This window comes from Acanthisitta chloris, unplaced genomic scaffold (assembly GCF_000695815.1).
Source record: "Acanthisitta chloris isolate BGI_N310 unplaced genomic scaffold, ASM69581v1 scaffold20966, whole genome shotgun sequence".
NCBI lineage: Eukaryota > Metazoa > Chordata > Aves > Passeriformes > Acanthisittidae > Acanthisitta > Acanthisitta chloris.
Window position 1 is genome coordinate 1 of NW_008678977.1, and position 23,651 is coordinate 23,651.

The 23,651-nt window shown below is 39.0% G+C and overlaps 1 protein-coding gene across 1 annotated transcript; it reads left to right on the forward strand.

The window, feature by feature from the left end:
- Positions 1 to 271: 271 nt before the first annotated feature.
- SP4 (Sp4 transcription factor) lies at positions 272 to 23,192 on the forward strand. Its single transcript, XM_009077122.1, has 5 exons — positions 272 to 352; positions 865 to 2,425; positions 21,201 to 21,429; positions 21,666 to 21,865; positions 22,945 to 23,192. Exons 1-5 carry the CDS (start codon positions 272 to 274, stop codon positions 23,190 to 23,192), a joined length of 2,319 nt encoding a protein of 772 aa, XP_009075370.1.
- Positions 23,193 to 23,651: the final 459 nt, after the last annotated feature.

The following is a 23,651-nucleotide window of genomic DNA, read 5'->3' on the forward strand; positions in this document are numbered from 1 at the left end:
TTTTTCCTGCTGTCTCCGGGAGAGGAAACCAAACCTCCCCTTTCTGGGTGTTAACTCTCCAGCCCCCATGGGTTGGGTTTCAAACCACGTTTCTTAGGACTCGGTTCTTTTGTAATAATGTTTTGTACTGTTGTTTTTTTTGCGAAGAGGCAAAGGCGACGAGCTGGGAACCGAAAAGAATATGCTCGTAGGTTTTGTTGTTGTATAAATGAAGGTGAATAATTAACCTGTTACACTTGATATTTTTGCAGATCAAAAGAAGGAGGAAACTATGCCCACAGAGGGAGAGAAATCTCCCGAGGCAGAGAATAACAACAATAATAATAAAAAAGGGAAAACTGGAGGCTCACAGGTAAAGCACACACACCCGAATAGGGAAGTGCCCAGACTATTAGCATTTGAAATGAAATGTTCAGCTAACACCGTTTCCTGCTCAGGGCATCTTTCTTTGGGTTGGATGAAACACGGTTGGGTGCGATGTTTTTACTGCCTGGACATGTTTTTTTTGGTTGCATTTTCCAGTGATCATCTGCTTTCCATGTAGTAGAAGCATTTTTAATTTTTTTCTTTATGTTAGGGGGCCAAAAGACCAAATTGAGGATGCAGTTGAGGTTCTGGCTATCACACATTTGTTGATAATTAAGAACTTTACATTTAAAGATTATTTGCAGCAATACACACTTCCTTATTCAGGGCTGTATCATTGGTCTCTCTGCCGAAGCGCTTTTTTTTTGTTGGTTTTTTTTTTTTTTTTTTTTTGGTTTGGTTTTTTTTGCTTCCTGTGTAAACCTTAATGCTCACTTCTGATGCTTCTTACTCGTGCTCTTCCCTTGAATCCATTCTGGTTTCTCTCTTTATGGATAGGATTCTCAGCCTTCACCTCTCGCTTTGCTAGCAGCCACTTGCAGCAAAATAGGAACCCCTGGTGAGAATCAAGGAACTGGACAGCAGCAGATTATTATAGACCCAAATCAAGGCTTGGTGCAGCTTCAGAATCAACCACAGCAGTTGGAATTGGTAACAACTCAGCTCGCAGGAAACGCTTGGCAGCTTGTTGCCGCTGCTCCTTCTGCTTCGAAAGAAAATAATGTTGCTCAACAAGGATCTTCTGCTGCCTCAAGTGCAGCAAGTCCCGCCAGCAGTAATAATGGAAGTACATCTCCTTCAAAAACCAAATCAGGCAATTCTTCTTCAACGACCTCTGGACAATTCCAAGTCATTCAAGTGCAAAATCCAAGTGGTAGTGTCCAATACCAAGTAATCCCACAGATTCAGACAACAGAAGGTCAACAACTTCAAATCAGTCCATCTAATGCTACTGGTCTGCAAGACATACAGGGTCAAATTCAGCTTATTCCTGCAGGGAATAATCAAGCTATCCTCACAACTGCTAACAGGACAGCTTCGGGGAACGTTATTGCTCAAAACCTAGCAAATCAGACAGTTCCAGTCCAAATTAGGCCTGGTGTGTCCATACCACTGCAGCTGCAAACTATTGCTGGCACTCAGGCACAAGTTGTAACAACGTTACCTATCAACATTGGTGGGGTAACCCTGGCACTGCCTGTGATCAACAACGTTTCCACTGGAGGAAGTTCTGGGCAAGCTGGCCAGTCTACCGAGAGCGGAGTTTCCAATGGAAATCAACTAGCATCTACACCTGTCACTTCTGCCTCTAGTAGCACAATGCCAGAATCTCCTTCCTCATCTTCCACTGCTACAACCACTGCCACAACATCTCTGACGAGCAGTGACACGCTGGTAAGCTCTGCAGAAACAGGCCAGTACACAAGCACAGGAGGCAGCACTTCAGAGCCCGCAGCGACTGAAGAATCTCAGACGACTACTACAGACTCTGAATCCCAGAGCTCTAGTCAGCTTCAGTCCAATGGACTACAGAATGTCCAGGATCAGTCAAGTTCCCTGCAGCAGGTCCAAATCGTAGGTCAGCCTATTCTGCAGCAGATACAGATCCAGCAGCCTCAACAGCAGATTATTCAGGCCATTCCTCCACAGTCGTTTCAGCTGCAGTCAGGGCAGACTATACAGACCATCCAGCAGCAGCCTTTGCAGAACGTTCAACTGCAGGCAGTGAGTCCAACTCAGGTGCTCATCAGGGCTCCAACTTTAACACCATCAGGACAGATCAGCTGGCAAACTGTGCAGGTTCAGAATCTGCAAAGCCTTTCAAATCTTCAAGTTCAAAACACTGGGTTACCCCAGCAGCTCACCATTACCCCCGTGTCTTCAAGTGGTGGCACAACCATTGCCCAGATTGCTCCAGTGGCTGTTGCTGGTACCCCCATCACTCTGAACGCTGCCCAGCTTGCTTCAGTACCTAATCTCCAAACCGTAAGTGTTGCCAACCTGAGTGCTGCAGGTGTGCAAGTTCAAGGAGTTCCTGTTACCATTACCAGCGTTGCGGGTGAGTGGTCTGACAAGGTTTTAGGTTTGTTTTGTTGTCTGTTTGTGGGTTTGTTTGTTTTGTTTATGGTGGTTGGTTGTGGTTCTGGTTTTGTTTTTTACCATTGCAAGAATACCAGATGGTTTTAAATTAACACTTTTTTTTCAGAATTTTCCGTAATAAGCATTAAGCCTTTAACCGTGAGGAAATCCCTTATATTTACTGCTAAAATTCAGATTTTAAAATAGCAGACATATCTGCTAAATATCTAGCTAATATTACCAGTTGCATCAATAGAAATGGAACTGTTTGTATCTGATAAACTATGCGTAAATGATTCTGTCCTCCATCTTACTAAAGACTTGTAGGCTTCAGAAGTGAATGTGAGACTTTACTGTTAGAGCTTTCATATGTTTGAAAAACAACAAGAAAAAGCATTTTCCAACCAGGAAGTATTGCTAATCTCTGTGTGGTGACTGTAGAATGAGAAAAGTAACAATAAGTGAACTGAGATACCTTGTGTCATGGGATGCATTTGTCTGGAGCTAGTCGTTGCATTCTGCACTAGCTCATGGAGTTGTTCCCTGAAAAGTATGAGTTCTGCAAGGAGATTGAGTGGAATAAGGTGTGCTTGTGCACAGCATAGTTACTGTGACTTGTCTTAAAAACAGCAAAACCCAGAAACAACTGGTAACTGTACCTCAGCACTTGCTGATGAACTTTTGATATGTGTTATGAAATGCCTGTTCGGTTATGCTGGTCTAATAGTTGGGAAAGGAACTATTAAAAGGCTCTAGGCTGGATAACAGAGCTTAGTTCTACAGTAAATTTTATTCAAGGTCTCTGCAGTTTCCCACAAGGGCAACTGTATAAGTAAAATTTGACTTTTAATGTTTCAGATAAAACTTGATTTAGGTAAGAGTTCTCTTTGCCAGCTTGATAACTGCTTACATAAGCTTGAGTTTATTTCGTACAAATAAAAGCCTTCTATTGTAGTAGTTACAATAAACTCTTGTCTTAACAACAACCTGACTATAGACACTGGCTTTTTAGTGTGAAACTATAAGAAAAAAAATCATGTTTAACTACTGTCCAGTCTGCAGATACAAATGTTACTATCATATTGGCTTTTAATCTGTTTGGGTTTTTTATGATTTTTATGTAATGCTAAGATGAGAAATGTTTAACTGGGCAAGGGATTGTTCCATTTAATTGAAATTTTTTTTGGAGACAAAAAATAGTTTTATAATAAGAAATTTGCCATTAGGAGAATTTTGTCTGCTCTAGTACTTTTTGGCATTTGATGGCATGTTGAAAAGCTAAGAGCTGAGTTGGATGCGTTGAATCTGGCTTGTGTAAGGAGTGTTACAGAAATGTTACTATGGGTAATCAGAATCTTGACGTCATGTTTAGCTGTTATGGTTCAAAGAGAAGTTCTGGTTAGCTGGAGCTGACCAGCTGCTACAACATCCTGCAGTCCTATTTGCTTTGGAACATTTTTTTCTTGATGGGAATGTGCTGGTTGACTACTATTATTAGATGGAAATATCTGCTTTGAAAGGGGACTCTTCATAGAGGCCTGTTTTGGGAACAGCCTAGGGTTGGAGGTGCAGGAAGAACCTTTCTGCATATAGTTTTTCCCTGCCTACTAATGGTATACAACTGTTTAGTATACCCTAGCAGGTGTTAGAGCAAGAGATTGTGAATATCATCCTTCTTGGCTATATTGACCTTGCGTCTGGATACCTGTGATGTCTTTCAGAATGTAAAGGGATTGAGATTTGTAGCTGAGGATGGAAGACTGGAAATGTGTCACAAATATGGCCCTGGTCAAGACAAGCCTTAGTCATAAAGTGTTTGCATGTTAACTAGACTTAAGCTTTGTGACCATTGAATTCCTTTTCACTGTGTCCACTCCCCCCCTCCCAACTCCAGGTAGGCCTCATGACTGTTTCCATAGCACTTTTAATTTTATGCTGGTGGCAGTGAATCATAGAATAGTTTTGGTTGAAAGGGACCTTTAAAGGTCAGTTAGTCCAATCCCTCTGCAGTGAGCAGGGACATCTTCAACTACATCAGGTTGCTCAGAGCCCTGTGCAACCTAACCTTGAATATTTCCAGGAATGGGGCATTTGCCACCTGTCTGGGCAACCTGTTCCAGTATTTTGCCACCCTCATTATAAAAACCCTCTTCCTTATTTCTAATCTAACCCTACCTTCTTTCAGTTTAAACCCATTACCTTGTCCTATCACTACATGCCTTTGTAGAAAGTCCCACTTTGCAGAAAGTCCCTACTCTGCTGAAGCTCCCTTTACATGCTGGAAGGTGCTATAAGTTCTCCCTAGAGCCTTGTTTTCTCCAGGCTGAATAATCCCATCTCTGTCAGCCTTTCCTCGCAGGAGAGGTGCTCCACCCCTATAATCATCTTCTGACCTTTTTTCCATTCCTTTGTAAATAAGGTACTGTATGTCCCCCAAGACTTGAGGTTATGGAGAAAGAACAAGCTTTGCAATAGATTAGTTGTAATTTCCTTCTCTTATTTATCTCTGCTTCTGTCCTGTGAAACTTCCTGGTGCTACACTCTGGGAATCGGAGACATGGTAGCATGGAAAGGAAAGTGAAGAGCAGGATGTGCAGTCCTTAACGCTATATTAAGATTTCAAGGAAAGAATGGTTATGAAATAGAAAACTACAAACATGTGAAGATCTAAACTTTGCTTATCACTTAAAAAGAATAGCTGTCTTGGTCAGGGCTATAAACTTCCTCAGATTTGCTGGGGTTTATTTGAATTTGTTTTTGTTATTGTTATAGGAAACCTTTTGGAAAAAGTAAACAGCTCAGTTACATCAATATCTGCACACTGGTATTTCTATTCTTTTTCTGTAGTACCTGAGCTTGCCAGTGTGAAGTGTCTTGAAAATAAGTTGAACTCTCCAGGAGTGAATCATTTGCCACGAATAAGCAGTAGGTGTTAGAAATGAGCCATATGGAAGAGGTCCAGAAAAAGTTAAGAAGGCTGAGTGAAGGACTCATCCCATGCATTGATTCAGGTGCCCTAACTTTGTTAAGGGAAAAAAAATTACTCTGTCCTTAAAGCAAACTCCTTGATCAAGCCAGCTGAGTTTCAAGAGAAAAAAATTAAAAACCTAGCATAAATAATTCTTCTTGTATTTATGTCACATTTCTGTTCCATGCACATTATTTTTTGTAGTTACTTCTACACCAAGGTAATTTTGATACTTTTGTTTTGTTTTAGTTTTTCATTAGTATATGAAATAATAAAGCAAATAAATTCTCAGCTTAAAATTATAATAGAAAAATTAAACTATAGAACGATTTGGAGAAATGTGATGGGGCTTGGTGGGGTTATTTTTGTTGTTGTTGTATGATTGAGGTGTTTTGGTTTTGTCAAATGGATTCTAAATGCCAAAGGAGAAAAAATTCATATTGGGAAGAAAAATATTAAAATATTCTAGTAAATAATATATTTTGGTCTGCTTTTTGTAACCTTTGTTACTCAAAGTCTACTATAAACCCAGCAAGATGTGTAAGTGTGTTTAGGGTTTTCTTTTTTGTTGTGTTTTCAGCTAAAAGTTCGAACACTGCTTCTGGTAAGTATCACACTTCAGGTTATGTGTTGCACGTGGTCAAAAAGCAGGGCAAGACAGAGAAGTTCTCACATTCTTTCACTCTCTGGCCTGAGGGAGAACTCCTTCTATATCAATGATGCAGAGGAAAATTGTTTTGTTATTGTGAGAGTGACTGACACATGTTGCCCAGAGAAGTTGTGGACTCTCCATCTTTGGAGATACTCAAAAGCTGTCTGGACATGCACCCGGGCACCTTTCTGTAGGTAGCCCTGCTTGAGCAGTGGTGGGACCAGATGCCCTCCAGAGGTCCCTTAGAATCTACACTATTCTGTGATTCTGTGAAATTTTGTTAAGATGTACAAAGTGTCAGTCAAAGGAGTAATTAAATGTGCAGAAAAAAGCTGAATGAGCAGATAGAAACTAAGTTTCTGAGCCATAAAACCAGATCTTTAAACAGTTATTTAATTAAGAGCTAATCGAACGACAGACTGTATAAAAGCAACTGTGTTTACTTGAACATACAGGGATCTACAAGTACCTGCCTTGCAAAGAGGTCAGTACCTGTCATGGCCTTTTAAGCGTGGTAGTTCTGTACAAAGTAAACTGCATTTCTTCTGTGCTCTGTGAATTGTTGGTGTGTCATACATGGTTCCCTGTGGAACAGGATAACCTAGACCATTATACATGGTGACTTCCTGACCTTAGCCCATGTGAGCTTGGGGACTGCACAGTACAAGGGTATTTTTTTCAAGGCTGCTGCTGTGAGAGCTGTAGATGCAAGTTCAAAGGATTCGTGTCCCCCTAGGCCCCACCTCCTTTTTAAAATAAGGTATTCTTTGCCTTTTTAAAGCTTATTTTCAGGCCCTTCCATTTGTCCAGATGTGTTAATTGACAATATAAGTGACTACGTGGAAGGAACTTTTTTCTAGTACTAAATAATTCTAAGAAAAATATGTAGTTCATAAATAATTTCTTTTTGGGTGGGCTAAGCTGGTTTGTTTGTTTTTTTGTTGTTTGGTTTGGGTTTTTTTGTCCCTCGACACATTGAGCTTGGAATATATTTGTTTTAGGAATAGCACGAAACATGAACATTTGAGGATCCTGAAGAATATGGGGTAACAGTCCAATTAAATTCTAATGAAATGCTGAGTATTAAGGGCTTCCCTGTAAAGGTTTTGTGTTGTGCCTGTGGGATTTCTTTCACTGGAGCCTTCAAAGGAGGTCACAAGCTTGTTGTGAGCTTATTCATTGTTTTTGTTGACAGTGGGAGTCTAGTGGTGGTGGTGATGATGTCTTTTCAGAATAATTCCCTGTTTCTTGTGCGGAAAAAAAAAGAGATGAAACTCGTGTCTACCTTGATTATACATCCTGATGTAATTTTGTTACATGATGATGGAGCTGTTTGTTCCATACAAAAGTGGCTGGGTTGCTTTTGTTTTAAAATAGTGAAAAGTATGACTTGTATTTTATGTATATTTGGTCCAAGCTCTTCCTTTAGGAAGAGGTCACTAGATTCCATCACCTTGCAACTCAAGTTCAAGCCATTTTCCTTAAGATGAGTGGTGACATGGCCCGAATTATGGGGAATTTGGAGTTCATCCACCAAAATAACCTGGAGCAATAACTTCTGTTCCGTAGAACAATCTGTTGCCTGGCAGTACTATAACAGGAGAGTTTTAAGCCTTTTACAGGGATATGCTGTGGACTCCAAAACAGTTATTAATGACAATGAAGTCCAATGCCAAGTGTTCTTATTGGGGTACTATGAAAGCATCATGAGCCTTGTCCTTCTGTTTCATACTCTATAGTAATGTGAGTTACTAAGGCATTTCTCTCTTTGACCAGATACTTTCACTGCACTGCAATTAGTAGTTATGCAATTCATAAGTACCTTGGGGTCTCCTGCTTTCTTCTGCCTTCTCTCATTTGTCTGCACCCATATTCAGCCTGTCTTCAAGGCTTCCTCTTCCCTTTCCCTCTTTATTGCCTCTTCTGTGTGACAGTCATTATTAGTTCTAGGACTTGCTGTTCAAAGACTGAAGACATTATTTATATAGTACTTTCATTCTGAGTCAAAGTTTGCAGAGGAGTTTGAGACATTCTACCAAATTCTTTAAACAGGAATAAAATGCATAAGATTAAATGTCTGTAAACCAGGAATAGTGGCTGGAAAACAGGAAACATCATGCCTGTTTTTAACAAGTGTGAAAAGGAGGCCCCTGAGAACTACCAACTAGTTAGCCTTATCTCTGTGTGTGGTAAGGTCATGGAACACACCTCTTGCAAGTTATGTCAAAGCATATGGGTGACAGAGGTGATTAGAGACAACCAATGTGTTGTCCCAAATCTACATCAAATATGGTTTCTCAAAGGGCAAATCATGCCTGAATAATCCAGTGGCCTTCTATGAAGTGACTATATTGGTAGGTAAGGAAAGAGCGGCTGATTGTCATCTACTTCATCTACTATGACTTACATAAGGACTTTGATGTAGTTCCACACAGTAGCCTTGGAGAGATAGAGATTTTATGGATGAACTATTTGATGGGTAAGGAAATGGTTTGATGGCCACATTCAAAGGGTTGCCATCAATGGTTCAATCTCCAAATAAAGATCCGTAATCAGTGGTGTCCCTCAGAAATCAGTACTGCTCAATATCTTTATTAATGACGTTGTGGGATTGAGTGCACCCTGGGCAAGTTTGCAGGTGGCACAAAATGAGTGGTGCAGTTACTGTGCTTGAGGGAAGGGATGCCATCTGTGGGACCTTGACAGACTTGGGAAGTGGGCCAGCATGAACCTCATGTGCTTCAGCAAGGCTAAATGAAAGGTCTGGCACCTGGGTCAGGGCAATCCCCAATACCAATACAGATTGGGTGATGAACTAATGGATTGAGAGCAGCTCTGCAGAGAAAGACTTGAGGATATTGGTCGATGAAAAATCAGATATGACCTGGCAATTGCATCCCAGATAGCCAGTTGTATCCTAGGCTGCATAAACAGGAACAAGGCCAACAGGTCAAGGGTTGTGATTCTTCCCCTCCTCACCAGTCTTATGAGACCCATCTGTAGTACTGTGTCCAGGGATCTCCAATAGAAGACAGATACGGATCTGTTAGAGCAGGTCCAGAGAAGGGCCATGAAAATAATCAGAGGCCTGGGACATGTCTTGTATGAAGAGATGCTGAGAGAGTTGGGATTGTTGAAACTGGTGAAGAGAAGACTCTGGGGAGATCTTATTGCAGCCCTTCAGTATGCAAAGAGAAAGACTCTTTACTGCCTGTCTGTAGTCACAGCTCAAGGGGCAGTGGTTTTAAGCTGAAAAAGTGTAGGTTTAGATTGGACATAAGGAAGAAATTCTTTGCTATGAGGGTGATGAGACACAGGAACAGGTTTCCCAGAGAGATTGTGGATGCCCAGTCCTTGGAGGTGTTCAAGGTGAGGTTGGGTGGGTCTTTGAGCAACCTGAACTAGTTGAAGATGTCCCTGCCCATGGCAGGAGGATTGGAACTAAATGATCTTTAAAGGTCCCTTCTGACCCAAACCATTCTATGACTATAAGAATCAAAGGTGTTTCTGACTGTGTCTGATGCTGACTGCAGGTGATGTATACAAGAGCAGTGCTCAGATACTCTTCCCACCATTCAGTGATCCTCAGCACAGGTGTTCCTGAGCCAGAAGTGGAATTTTTTCCCAATATATTTATAATAGTTTTTGATGGATTTATTTTCTCTTAATTTGTCTTTTTTGAGTCTGCCTCCTGTTTTTATGCACCCAATACTTGTCTGCAATATATATATGTTTTAATTGTTGTGTAAGACATATGTTTGTTGAATGTTCTCAAGCTCCTGTATTATGAAAACTGAATCTGATTCACCTTCATACCACTCGCAATCTTCTATTATTCTTCAGCATGTATGCTAGATTTTCAGAGAGGGGAAAGTGTTTAGTCTGAAGTCCTAGGATATTACACTATGTTGAATGAAAGTAAAGGCATTTTTGTGACAACATGTGTCCTGTGGGTCTCCTTGCTCATATTAATGTAATAGTGAATATGTGTAGAAGCAGAACTCAGTGCTGTAGCTAAGCAAGGAGGGATGCCTGCAGGTGGTAAGATGGTGAAAAGGGTTTAAAATAGCCACCTTATATACAAACAAACTGTCATATTTAAATACCAAGGGTAGAATTCAAAGGAGCTGAATGATCAGGGTTGCATGTTTTTATTTTTTTTTAAAATAACATCCAGTGTTTCCCTGGATGTTCGTTGGCAAGCAAGCTGCAGCAAACACCTGGAAAGAAACAAGCTGCAACCTATGGAATCTGCAGTAAAAAGATAAGTACAAAGAACTGGCCCGTATAGCACACACAAAAAAAAAGCCACCCAAAAAACCCCACTAAAACAAACTGTGTAGTGTGTGACTTGGTATTCTAAGGGTGTAGATCGGAGGAGAAATGTAGCATATACTTTTTCCAAAGTCATGAAAGGTCATAACTGTTCTCAGGTTGCCTTGAGCTGAGAATTGTTGCAGGACCACAGTGGTCTAAATGCTGTAGTGCTGGCATCTTTTTCAAATGCTTCAGAGTAAGTACAGGAGGAGCATTTAGTCTTCTAATGACAAAATTGCTTTGGTTGTGGTATTTTCTTAAACTGAAATTCAAAATAGTGGCAGAAACAGTTTAAAAAACAAACTGTGCTGGTAAAAACAAACATTTGCCTTGGTGATGGTAGCATAAAAATAAAAATATCAATATACTGTTCTTGAACTTGACACATAAGGATTGTGCAATCTACCTGTTCAGCTAATTGCCAGTGGATAACAACTTGGCAAAAAAGCCTCAGGAAAACAAGTCTTTTCTGCCTGAGCTGTGAGAAGCAAGGCATGACTTCATCAGTACTTCTAAAAGAAGTAGGAAGAGGAAGCATTTCTTGTACCAACTTTGCTCATAATTGCCAGGTAAAATCGGTTTCCCATGAGCCATTTCTATGCTATAAATTTCAAGAATAAAGTTTGTAGTCTAAAGCTTTATTTCTGTGTTAGAGTATGTGGTCTTACAAAAATGTTTTAACAATACAGATGCACTCGCTGAGAATATTTGGTTTTGCCATCCCCACTCTTGCTCCCGATTGTCAGAAATTGGAGCATATAGAGCAGGAAATTAATTGACTGAAGTTTTTTTGTTCATAAAATGCCAAACAAGGAAACTTGAGTGATACAGCACATCTTCATCAGTATGTTAGTATTCTTTTCTTTTTTAAAGGGTGCTTAGATCTGCAGTAAGCCAACCATCTTGTTCTTCCATTGACACCTGGGGCGAGGTAAAGGCAAGAAGCATATTCAAAATGTGATTTCAGTAGCTTCCTGACTGTAACTTAAATTAGGGAGTACTAAGCTTCATATAATTTTCATACTGGTAGATGAGATAAATCAATTCCTAGTGGGTTAATTTATTAAAAACCTTTGGTGGCAATGGTGATTACTGAAAAATCTAACTATATATGGAATGGGATGTTGCATTCTAAGGGGAATATTAATTTCAAGTATAAACCATGTTATTGGGAGTTGCCCCCTGCAAAGCCAGGAGCTGGACTCTGTGATGCTTGTGGGTCCTTTCCAACTCAGGATATTCTATAATTATTGAAAAACAACCTTATATAATTACTGAAAAACAACCATGTTTTTCAATGGCTAATAGATTTAAATGGATAATTTAGTTAATAAATGTTGTTTTATTCATATATTGTAGCCTAGCAGCTTTGGAAGTAGTCAGGACTGAATAACAAGATGTAATTTTTATAGTGAGTATTTTGCTCTTGTCATGACGCTTTTACAAGAACAGTAGCTCTGGACATCTGCAAGTCTCTTGAGAAATGTAGCATCTGAGCACACACTTAAGTTAGTTTGGGGTATGGTTGTATAGTTATATCGATTTCTGTGTGCATGCATTCTTGAGAGTGTGGTTTCCACTGATATTTAATACTACTGAGAGTGGTAACAGTTGTATCCCATGATCAGCTGGTCTTTGAGAAAAACATGTTATCCCAACATGTGTATTGAATCTTAATTGATTTGCAGACTAGTATCATTTTGCTGTAAAGAGAAAATTATCAGTTAATATCCTCCTGCCAAAAAAATTTGGGATTCATGTTAGGTACAAGTCTGACTTTCCTTAATTACAGTTTCAAGTGATGATGTGACCACTTTTCCCATGAGAAAAATACTGAAGTTTAAGAAATACGGGCCTTGATTATCTTGTTTCTTTGGTCATCAGGAAGTCACTGACAAGAACATGAAGATCTTCAGTTTCTTCTGAACCAAAAACCAAGACTAAGTATAGTTTTATAGGGTTAAGAGTGTTACAAAAGTTGTCAGAACTTCTAAGGGTTTGTATCTTAGAGATTTTGTGATTTTTGTGATTCTATAATATGTGGTTTTGCAGTTCCTTGCCTGATGAAGGCTTTAACAAAATTTCAGTTTTTACATCTTTAGTAAACAAATTAGTCTTGGTATTGATTAGCCCATCTACCCACAGGCTGTTAATAAAGCCAAGGCTTGTGCCTTGTGTTTAGTCCTACTGTATAAGACCTGCAGAAATGTTTTATGAATCTTTGTCTTTTCCTGATAATAACTTTTAATCATCTTGCCAGTGGTGGGGTGTTTTTTTAAATTCTGCATAAATTATCAACAATTTAAACTAGTTTTAAAGTCAGCTATCTTCCTTTCTGTTGAAAGGATTTTCTATTTTCCGTGTATGTACCTGTTAGCTAATCCCTCCTGTACACAGAGGCATATTTTCTTTTATCTGACCAGACCGAGAAGGGTAAAGGTGTGGAGACTGGGAGGATGAAACCCCTAAAGCCACTGTAGAAGAGGATCAGGTTCGAGACCATCTCAGGAGCCTGAATGTGCATAAGTCTGTGGGTCCTGATGAGATTCATCCTTAGGTCCTGAGGGAACTGACAGATGAAGTTGCTAAGCCACTATCTATAATTTTCCTTTCCAGAAAGCAGTCAGGTGAAGTCTCCAGTGATGGGAAAAAGGGAAACATAACCCCCGTTTTCAAAAAAAGGGAAGCAGAAGAACCAGGGAACTATAGACCAGTTAGTCTCACCTCTGTGCCTGGCAAGATCATGGAGCAGATTCTCCTGGAAGCTCTACTTAGGCACATCAAAAGCAAAAAGGTGATTGGTAACAACCAACATGGTTTTACCACAAGCAAGTCATGTGTGATGGGAAAAAGGGAAACATAACCCCCGTTTTCAAAAAAAGGGAAGCAGAAGAACCAGGGAACTATAGACCAGTTAGTCTCACCTCTGTGCCTGGCAAGATCATGGAGCAGATTCTCCTGGAAGCTCTACTTAGGCACATCAAAAGCAAAAAGGTGATTGGTAACAACCAACATGGTTTTACCACAAGCAAGTCATGTCTGACAAATTTGGTGGCCTTCTATGATGGGGCCACAGAATTTGTAGATAGGGGCAGAGCAAATGCTATCATCTACCTGGACTTATGCAAGGCATTAGACACTGTCCCTCACTACGTCCTTGTCTCTAAATTGGAGAGACATGGATTTGATGGTTGGAGCACTCGGTGGACCAGTGTGTTCATTGCCATGTGGTAGGAGTGTGTAAGATAGGCATGGGATTTTATTTTTTTAGGTTCTGTTTTTGTTTTGTTCCAGTTTGTCAGGTATTGAGCTCCTCTAGTTAGACTGTGGAGACTGACAGTCAACAAGTTTCTTTCTAGTCTTATCCCTGTGTAAGTGTTAAGGGGAAGAGCTGGAGGAAAGAAATGGACCACATTCTGTGTGGCTGTAAGCTGTAGAGTAATGTAAGAGTTGGAGCAAGGTGATGGGGTAAAGGGAGATGTTCCATAAAAGTAAACCTAAAAACCTCAGTTTCTTAGCTCTGTTAATAGTTTCCATGCGATATATCTGACATTTTGCAGCACAATTTGTGTTTGAGTTTTCAGTTATCTCTTGCTGTAAGGTTCAGTACACAGGGCACTACTTGTGTTCATCAGCAGAGAGGTGTTCTTGAACACTCATACCAAACATGCTTTTCTTTTTGGCTGTTTATTCAATGATGCTGAAAATAAAGGGTTTTTTTCTGGAAGGGTCTCTTTAGTATAACAATTTATTTTTCTGATTCCATCACCTTTTTTAGAATACCCAATAACTTGACCATATTTTCTTCCCATCAGAAGTCACAGCATGCAGAACAACCAGCGACATTGCCTTGCTTTTCCTGAAACCACCACTTGGTTGTTCAAGAGTAAATTTTGTGAAACAGTAGCTCTGTAGTTGATTTTTATGTTGGTTTTATGTAAGATCTTTTTGTGTTGTATTTGTGGTAGCTCTTTTCTATGCTTAATAAAGTAATAAGAAGGAAACTTGCCTTCAGTTCAATTGAAGATATTACCAGGTGGGAAAACTTCTTTTCTAGCTTAAAGTACTGAAGTGCCCTCAGGTTGTCCTAAAGCACTTGGGTAAAGCCTTTCATTTTTGAAAACTCATTGAAGTACCTTTGTGAAACTTTTGGGGCATTGTTTTGGTTTTGTGTTGCCAATAAGGTTCTTGCACTAATGGAAACAGACTCCTTTTTTTTTTTTTTTTTTAAAGATTCTTAAACTCTTCAAACTTTTTACTGTTGTAAATTTCACACTTTGTATTTTTAACAGAAGTTAAGCTTAATGATGATGCTGTTCAGTAATTTTTGAACACACTGAGACTTTGGAAGCTTTTGAAGAGGATAACAAGTTCTTACAAATCTTGTCAAAGCTGGCCATGGGTAAAAGATAGCAACCTGCAGCAGTGCCTCTGCAGGAGGCAGAAAAGACAGATGTCTAGTGATGCTGCAGTTTGCACTGGAAACTTTCTGCTTGTAGTAGCATCTGGACACAATGCTGTGATTTGTGATGGCCCAAATTTCTTGTAGTACTTGGGTAAATCCAATTCCTCTCTCTCTACTCCAAACTCGTCTTCCCTATGGACTGTGTGGGTCCCTTGCATCAACTCTTGCAGTTTCTGTTCTGGGGATTTCTTCCCTTGTCATGTATTGGGTTTTTTCATAAATCTTTATAAACCACTGCTTAGAAGAGAGAGCATACCATATCATCTTCTGTGTAAATACTGAAACTCAGTGTTGCTTTCACATATATTTCTTTTTAAAATACAATTTGCACTTAATTCTTCAATTCTTATATATATACATATTACAAATAAATGTATTATAAACAAATATATAAAATAGGTATTTTATAAATTACATGCATGTCTTTATGGAAAAATAATATAATGAAGAACATTTGCAAGCAGACTGGACTTTGTGTAATCAGGGCAAGGGGAGATGAGAAACCTGTTTTTCCCCATTGCCTTGCATCAGTAAGTTAATGGGTGAGTTGCTGCATCAACTCTGATGCTTGTAGGGCTTTGGAACTCTGCAAACCATCATTAACTCTAGTTAGATGTCCTGTAGTAATGTACATTGAATTATGAATGTTAACTGCAGCCTTCTCTTTCCTTTTAGAATATACAGTTGAACAAATGTTCTTTTTTGCAACATTAGCCACTCTGGCTCTTGGTACATTTTGCAAAGGGGTTTTCAGATTTTGCAGTAAAGTGCACCCTATTGAGATAACTCTGTCATTAATGCTGTCATCTTTTGGACTGCTGAACGTTGGTTGCACAACTGCAACAAGATATCTATCAAATCGTTCTGGGCAGCTAAGTACCAGAAGCTAGAAGTGTCCTTTTCGTAGTCCTAAATTTCTGTTATTGCCAAGATCCATTTTTCTAATGCTTGACTCCCATGATTTCTGTAAATCATCAGAGTTAAGTCCTTTTCTTCCCTTTCTGCTCTCTTTGCCTCAGAGAGTAGTTTTTCATGCTTGCTACTTCAGAGGAACAAGAATAGGAATGCAGGTGCAGTGTGTAGTAAAAGGAAACTTGGTTTGACTTGCAATGGGGGGTCAAGCCTAATAACTGTGATCTTCAGTGGTCAGTTGCTCTGTAGGAAACTATTTCTTAGGTACCATGAAGTAGCTTTCTTTAATCATCCAAGTGCTGTTATGGGAGTTACCATTTTACAAATTAGTTTTTAACCCAAAATGTCATTGATATATGTATGTGTGTGTGTGTATATTCTTCGGCTTTGTAGTAGTTACTGAAAGTTGTTGAGTTTTCTTGCATGAATGTGTTACAAACTCATGTGTATGGGAAAGTATGTATGAGTTGTAACCAATAAGATGCAATTTTACTACAAAATCGGAAAGCTGAGTAGGAGATGCTGAAGAATAAAGGATGTGCAATGCTTTATCTTGATAATCCTGTGTCTTGTGTTAATAACTAATGCATTTGCTTAACAGCTTGAGTGGGAAAGATTAGTGACTAAAATCATGCAGGTTCTTCTATTTGAGAAGCTTAAATCTAGGGTGTTCTTAATTACATTCAGTCATAATCATGTATGTAATATTGCAATGAGTGAGAGTCTTATTGCACTTGATTTGCAAAGTAAATACCAGATCAGGTTTCCTTGCTGTTTGCATTTTGTCCTGTGATCAAATCAATGGTTACTATCCAAAAGCAAGAGAGGGCTTAGACCTGAGAGAAAATGAAATACAGTGGTTGGTATCGGTGTTATTTTATACCAATGTTACTTTGTAACAGTTTGTTGTAACTTAACTTTATATTCTAACAACATATACAAAGAAAGTTCAGTCATGCACAAGCTCAGCAATGATTTTGTTGGTCAAGAATGTTCCACTATTTAGGGAAATCATTATTAAAGAAATCATGGGAACTTGAGAAAAACTTTTTATCCTCTAAAAGCAGCTGTAAATGTGCTCTGACTGCTTTGACAACTCATATAGAATAGCATGGAGGAACTGAAGTGTGACTTTGTTCCCTCATGTAGTGATTTGTTTAGACCTCTTTCTGAAACCTGTATTGAAACATGAGAGCTCTTGTTACTGAAAGGTTTGATTATGAATGGTGAAGTGTAGTGATACCAGGTCTTGTGGTTTGGAGTATGTCAGGAAGAAGCAACGTCAAGTGATCTCAAGATTGTAGCAGAATTTCTGAAAGGCTTTAAATGGTATTTTAACTCCCCTAGTAAGACGTCAAATGGAATATTTTTAAAAGGTCTTTTTTCTCCATCTAGAAAGTGTCAGGAGATCATTCTGTGTGGATATCCTGTATGGATTACATTATTTTAACCACCTGTTTTCAGAATAAGCAGGTTGGTTTGTTGAGTTGTTTTTATTCAAATAAAAGGCTAATTAATACCTAGATCCTCTCTACTGGAAAAATGCTCCTTTTTATAAACTTTTAGAAGTTGCCCTGATTTAGTTTAGTAGACTGCTGACAAACTCATATCAACAGGTAAGTTTCCTTAGTATCTTTTCTTTGAAGGGTAGGCTTGATTCAAGAAATAATGACATTCTTTTGTCTTCCCTTAATAAGTACAAATGATGTGAAAGTTAAAGCCCTTAATGATCCATAGTGGATTCTGGTATATTCCTTTTATTCTCAAAGAACAAGAGCAAAGAAGTTTGTTTAACAGCTTTAAAGTGAGACTAGGCAGACTTCTATCCTGCATACCACTAGTGTGCTGGCTTGTTAGGATGCTCTCTCAGGAGTTCAAAACAAAAATTAAGTTCAGGAATTATATTATTGAACTTCCCAGTGTTTTCTGATAGCTATGTCAATGTCTGACAAGGAATATTTATCATATATGTGTGATTCCTTCAGTTACTCTTTTACCTCTAAAAATTAGAGATTTGCTTATTGACTGTTGTAGCCTGTTTCTTTAAATAAGGCTATTTATATGATATTCTGAGAATTTCAGAACCTTCTGTTCTGAATTTAGTATGTGGAATCCAAGGGAAGGGAGTTTAAAATAACAACTCTAGTGAGATTAATTTAAAGAAAAATCAACATCCGCATTAAAAAATGTTATAACTTAGTTAATGCCATCTAAAGAGCAGTCATTTATTACTGTTTAACTGAAACCATGTGGATAATCTAATTGTCTGCCTGAGCAACCTTACGTGGTAGCTTCTCTTTCTTATTTTTATTGTCACCTTTACAGTTATTGTGAAGAATTTCTACTCAGATATATCACTGTATTATGCTTAATAAGTAGATTAAGGTTGTAGCTCAGCAGTGTGTATCCTATACTCCAAGATATGCCTGGTGTTCACAGGGGGAAGGGAAAATGCAGAACAGATACAATATGTATCAGCAGTGGCACTTGATGTTCTGAAGAAGTATCAGAAGAACCTTCTGTGATTTGTTATCTCATTACTTAGAGAGTGAAAGTTGGTTGATATCGAATCAGCACAATATATTGGATTTTTGAAAAGGCTGAACGGGCTCCTCTATAAATGTGCATTGGTCAGATCCAGCAAGAGTTATATTCTGGCCATTAATCCTTAGTTATGGGGTGAGAAAAGGAGACTTCCTCAGGCTTCAAGTGCTTCAATTTACATCTTACTTGAAAAGCCTTAGTCTGACAGCCCAGATGAAGGTTACATTGAACTTGAATGTCCATTCAAGAGAATCAGAGAGAATGGGAAAATTAAGAGAAACATATCCTCTTCAACTGAGTTCTCACCACAGACTGGTTAGGTCTCAGGACTTTTTTGCTCACAAAGGACTTTGTGACATGGATGGAATCATCTCTCTAGCAGACTGTAGCAATAAAGGATAATTCATAATAATGTACTTGAAAATGTGACTGATCATGAAAATACAGTAAGTGGCTGCAGTAGGTGTGGCCATAATATCTGTTGCATCTTTAACTATTTTAGTGACCATTCACAGACTCATCATTCATAGCGCTGCTCTGTGAATTAAAGGCGTTTGCACCTTGGGTATGTTTAATAGATCACAGACTGTGCTCTGTGAAAGACACAAGCTGAGCAAGGTCTTCCTTTCCATTTACTTTGGGCTAACCAGAAAGTGCAGCTGGTTTTCAACACAAGCAATCCCATTATCATATTAAGATAAGCATTGTATATAACCTTTTTTTGACTCTAGTTATTCATAGCACTTTGTCAACATTTCAACAGCTTAGCAGCCTGACAAGGAGTTTTGCCCCTGGACTAGTATTTTCTTTGAAAGCTTTTGTGTCCACTTCTGCCACTGCTAGACCAAAGTGTTAGATACTACTATTTGCATGATGTTCTCCTTACCCTGCCATATTCCGTATTCTCCCTCAAAGATTCTCCTGAGTGCTTTTCTTTGCCATTAGAGTATGTGAAATGAATTTATTTCCAGTACATTGCTATTCTGAAAAGAAAAACTTTATTGTATCCTAGACATATGGGGACTCTGCCCTCAAGAGTAAGCCTGTAATTCTTCTGCTGCTGCTGCAAATACCAAACTTTCTTAGAATATTTTTTGTTTTACTGTCTATCCATCCAACAACAAGTGGGATCCAAACATAATCTCTTATGGATTTGTCCTTGTTCTTTTCAAAGAGCTGAAACCACACAGCATCTGTGTGGCCTGATTAAGAAAACAATGAATTCATGTTTATCCATATCTAGGTAGATCAGATGAAACTTTCAGACAATAATCAAGGAAGATAACTTGGAAAATATGGTCAGTGCATTTGGTAAAAATAACTTGGTACTGACCTAGGCAGAAGACAAATTTCTTCTATTTCCTGTAGCCAACAGTGTCCTGTTAGAGGACAAATCAAGTCACTTTGGGAGGTTCTCTGTATATCATCTTCTTCAGTCCTAACCTATCTGCATATATGTGGTGGTGGTGTGTGGTTTCATCTATGGCTCTTGGCATGGTGTTACTCTAGATAGCCTGTCCAAGCGTCTATTACTCGTCTGCAGTCATGTGAACGAAATCGTCATTGTCCTGTGCTGTTGTATATGAACTCATTTGGTAGCCAGGCAGTTTAGTCTTCAGAGAGAGTGTTCTACCCAGTCCTATCCCCATTGGTGGTGTCTGTTACAGATGCTTGAGAAGCTGGAGTATCTGTTAGAATCCCTCTGACTAATGTTACCTCCAAGGAATTTCTAAGCTTTAAATGAATCCTTTAATACTGAGGATTTTCAAGTCTGAAAATACTACAGTCTGTTCTGAGAAGTTTTGGTATTATCAGTGAAGATGATGTCCAGCCTGAACTTCCCCTGGTGCAGCTGCATGCCATTCCCTCATGTCTTACCACCATTCACCAGAGAGATCAGCACCTCTCCATTGCCCTCTTTGAGGAAGGTGTAGACTGTGTGGAGGTCACCCCTCACCCTTCTCTTCTCCAAACTGGACAAACCAAGTGAAAGCTGCTCCTTGTAAGATTTGCCCTTGAAGCCTTCCACAATCTTGATTACCCTCCTCTGGATGCACTCTAATAGTCTGGTGTCTTTATATTAAGGCACCCAAAGCAGCACACAGTGCTCAAGGTGAGGCTGCACCTGTGCAGTGTAGAGCAGGCAGTCACTTCCCTAGGTTGGCTCACTGCACCGTGTTGGATGCACCCCAGGATACAGTTGCCCCTTTCATCTACCAGGGCACACTGTTGACTTATACACAGCTTGCCATCAACCCAAACACTACATCTCTTTCCATAGGGCTGCTCTCCAGCCACTTGCCCCCTATATGTGCATATAACCAGAATTACTGCAAAACAACAGTCCCAAGAAAGCTCTGATAAGTTAGCTTGTTCAGGTCTAGTCCTGCCTGCAGTGTTTCTTTTTCTTTGTGAAAGGTCAATGCTGGTTCAGGACAGATTGTAAGAGAAGTGATGGTCCTGTATGTGCCATAAAGCAACTTTTAAAATTAGCTAATTGTAGTTTCTGAATGCAGATGTGTTTTCAAAGATTATTAGAGAGACATTACTTGGCAATAGATTGAACAATGTTTCAGTCTAAGATTTTGTTTAATGGTTTCTCATTTATCTCAGCTTTTGAGAAAAAAACACTTGTTAAACTAGTTCACATTTCTTAGTATCAGTCAGTACTTTGCAGTCTTGTGCTGTTCTAATAACATTAAACATCTAATTGCATTAAACAGGGCTAAGCTAGCAGATAAGTACTCGGTAGTGCTTCAGGAAAATGGCTGGATTTAATATTTGGTTTGTAGCTTCCCTTAACATTAGGTGGATTTTTGATAAACATATAAAGTTTGTTTGTGTGTTTCAATTACTGAAATTTCTAATAAAAAGTGCAAACACTTTTTATTTTACAGGTCAACAGCAAGGACAGGATGGAGTAAAGGTACAGCAAGCCACAATAGCTCCTGTTACCGTAGCAGTAGGTGGCATTGCTAATGCAGCAATTGGTGCTGTTAGTCCCGATCAGATAACACAAGTGCAGCTGCAACAAGCTCAGCAAGCTTCTGACCAGGAAGTGCAGCCTGGCAAGAGACTGAGAAGAGTTGCCTGCTCATGTCCTAATTGCAGAGAGGGAGAAGGAAGGTAAATGTAAATTTTATCAGTATGTATGTAGGCATCTTATCACAGTTTGCCTCATTTGGGCATGAGATTGTCTTGTATTGCTACATTTTTAATGTTTTCTATTAGAAAGTATGTTTGGTTGGGTTTTCTAGACAGGATTAAAATTGTCTCTATTAACATGTAATATTAATGTTTTTCATAATACCTTTAATATTTTAGAATATAACCACTTACCTATTTAATCATGATCTTTTTAGAGGTACCAATGAGCCAGGAAAAAAGAAACAGCATATCTGCCATATTGAAGGATGTGGAAAAGTTTATGGCAAGACATCTCACCTTCGAGCACATCTGCGCTGGCATACCGGTGAAAGACCATTTGTATGCAACTGGATTTTTTGTGGCAAACGATTTACACGGAGTGATGAGTTACAAAGACACAGAAGAACCCACACAGGTTGGTCAGCCCTCTCTGTATGCATAGTACTGCAAGTCTGAATCATAGTGGCCATGCTTAATAGTGATACCAAAATTCTCACTCACTAGGTTATCTGAAAACTACTTTTAAATGTAAATAAAGTGCTTTTAAAGTGAGGAAGTGGTAGATTTCAATTTTCATCAGTTCAAGCTGACTGTGAAATCAGGTAAATAAAATGAGATCTGTTTCAACTGTTCTTCTGTAGCTAGGCTAGAAAAAGATGATCATTTCATTACAGAGAGCTGATGTACATTAGTTAGTGCCTGATGGACATCTAGCAAATTCAGGTCAGGTGTGTAGGACTGGCCATAGACCAGGGTCTTTGAGCTAGTCCAAGTGAAGAAACAATCCTTAAGAAATTAATTAACCTAGTCCATGCATTAGATTTGGTCTTCTTGGGAAGTTTCTTGAACTTTCAAGTGGGAACTGATAAAGCAAATTCTCTTAACAGATTGGAAAGTGGACCTTGTAGAAGCTGAAGGCTTTATCAGCCTTCTTATTTTTTGCCCCAGGAAGGCATGTCCCTGTCCCTACTCCCCCAACTTACAGCACCTGCTATCTACATCCTAATTACATTTGAACAGTGACAGGACCTTTTAGTATGTTGAATTTGTCTCACTTGACATAAATTCCATAGATCCTCATGGAGCATTGAGATTCATGTTTCTAAATTCCCTTCCCATCTCTGTAATCTGAAAAACAGCAGTATTCTTAAAAAATGCTACCAAGCTGTTCTTTGACGTCTTTCACCTCCCTCATTCTGTTGGCTTTATGGAAGTTTATTAAAATCCTCTGGTGACCTGAAATTCACACTTCTCACCGATAATCACAGCATAGGAAATATTTGTTGAGAACATTTTAGTAGTGAAGAGAGTAGATTGGCAAAAGCCTGTGACTGAACAGAACACACCTGGAAATCAGTCAGGTAGAAAAGAAAACGTTGTATCATTTTAAAGACACTTCAAATGTTGGATAGAAGAGGGTCAGATTCAAATGCTCAAGCAGTGTTCAGTGCTCTCTTTCAGTAACGTTTTGGTTTTGTTCTTTTTTTAAAAAAGGTGAAAAGAGATTTGAGTGCCCAGAGTGTTCTAAAAGGTTTATGCGAAGTGACCATCTCTCGAAACACGTCAAAACTCATCAGAACAAGAAGGGTGGTGGAACAGCCCTTGCTATTGTTACCTCAGGAGAACTGGACTCTTCAGTTACTGAGGTTCTTGGTTCTCCGAGAATTGTCACTGTTGCTGCCATTTCTCAAGATTCAAACCCAGCAACCCCTAACGTTTCAACAAACATGGAAGAATTCTGAAAGGATCATTTATATGGACACCTAGTGCTGCACTTAAGTTTACATACCTTTCAGGATATGGAAGTGGGCTGGTAAAGTGGATTACAGAGCAGGAAATCATTTTTTCAGTCATGACTTCTGTAAGTGTTCCAGGTTGGAGGGTCAGCATGGGAAGTGTACACTGGTGCAACAAGACAAAAAATTTCAAAAATACAAACAGCGCAAATTGATGACTGGATAAACAGATGGAGGAATAATATTTCCATACTGTACTTTTTTAGTTATATGTCTGTATATTCTGTAATGATTTTAAGTGAACTTTACCCCCTTATTTTAGCACTGTATGTTAATGTGTTATTAAAATCAGATAGTATCAATGTAAAACAGGGTGGACCTTGAGTAGAATTAGTACCATTTGATGAAGGTACTTTGTTTTTAACATAAATTTGTAATATTTTCGTGAGAGCATCCTTTTCCCAT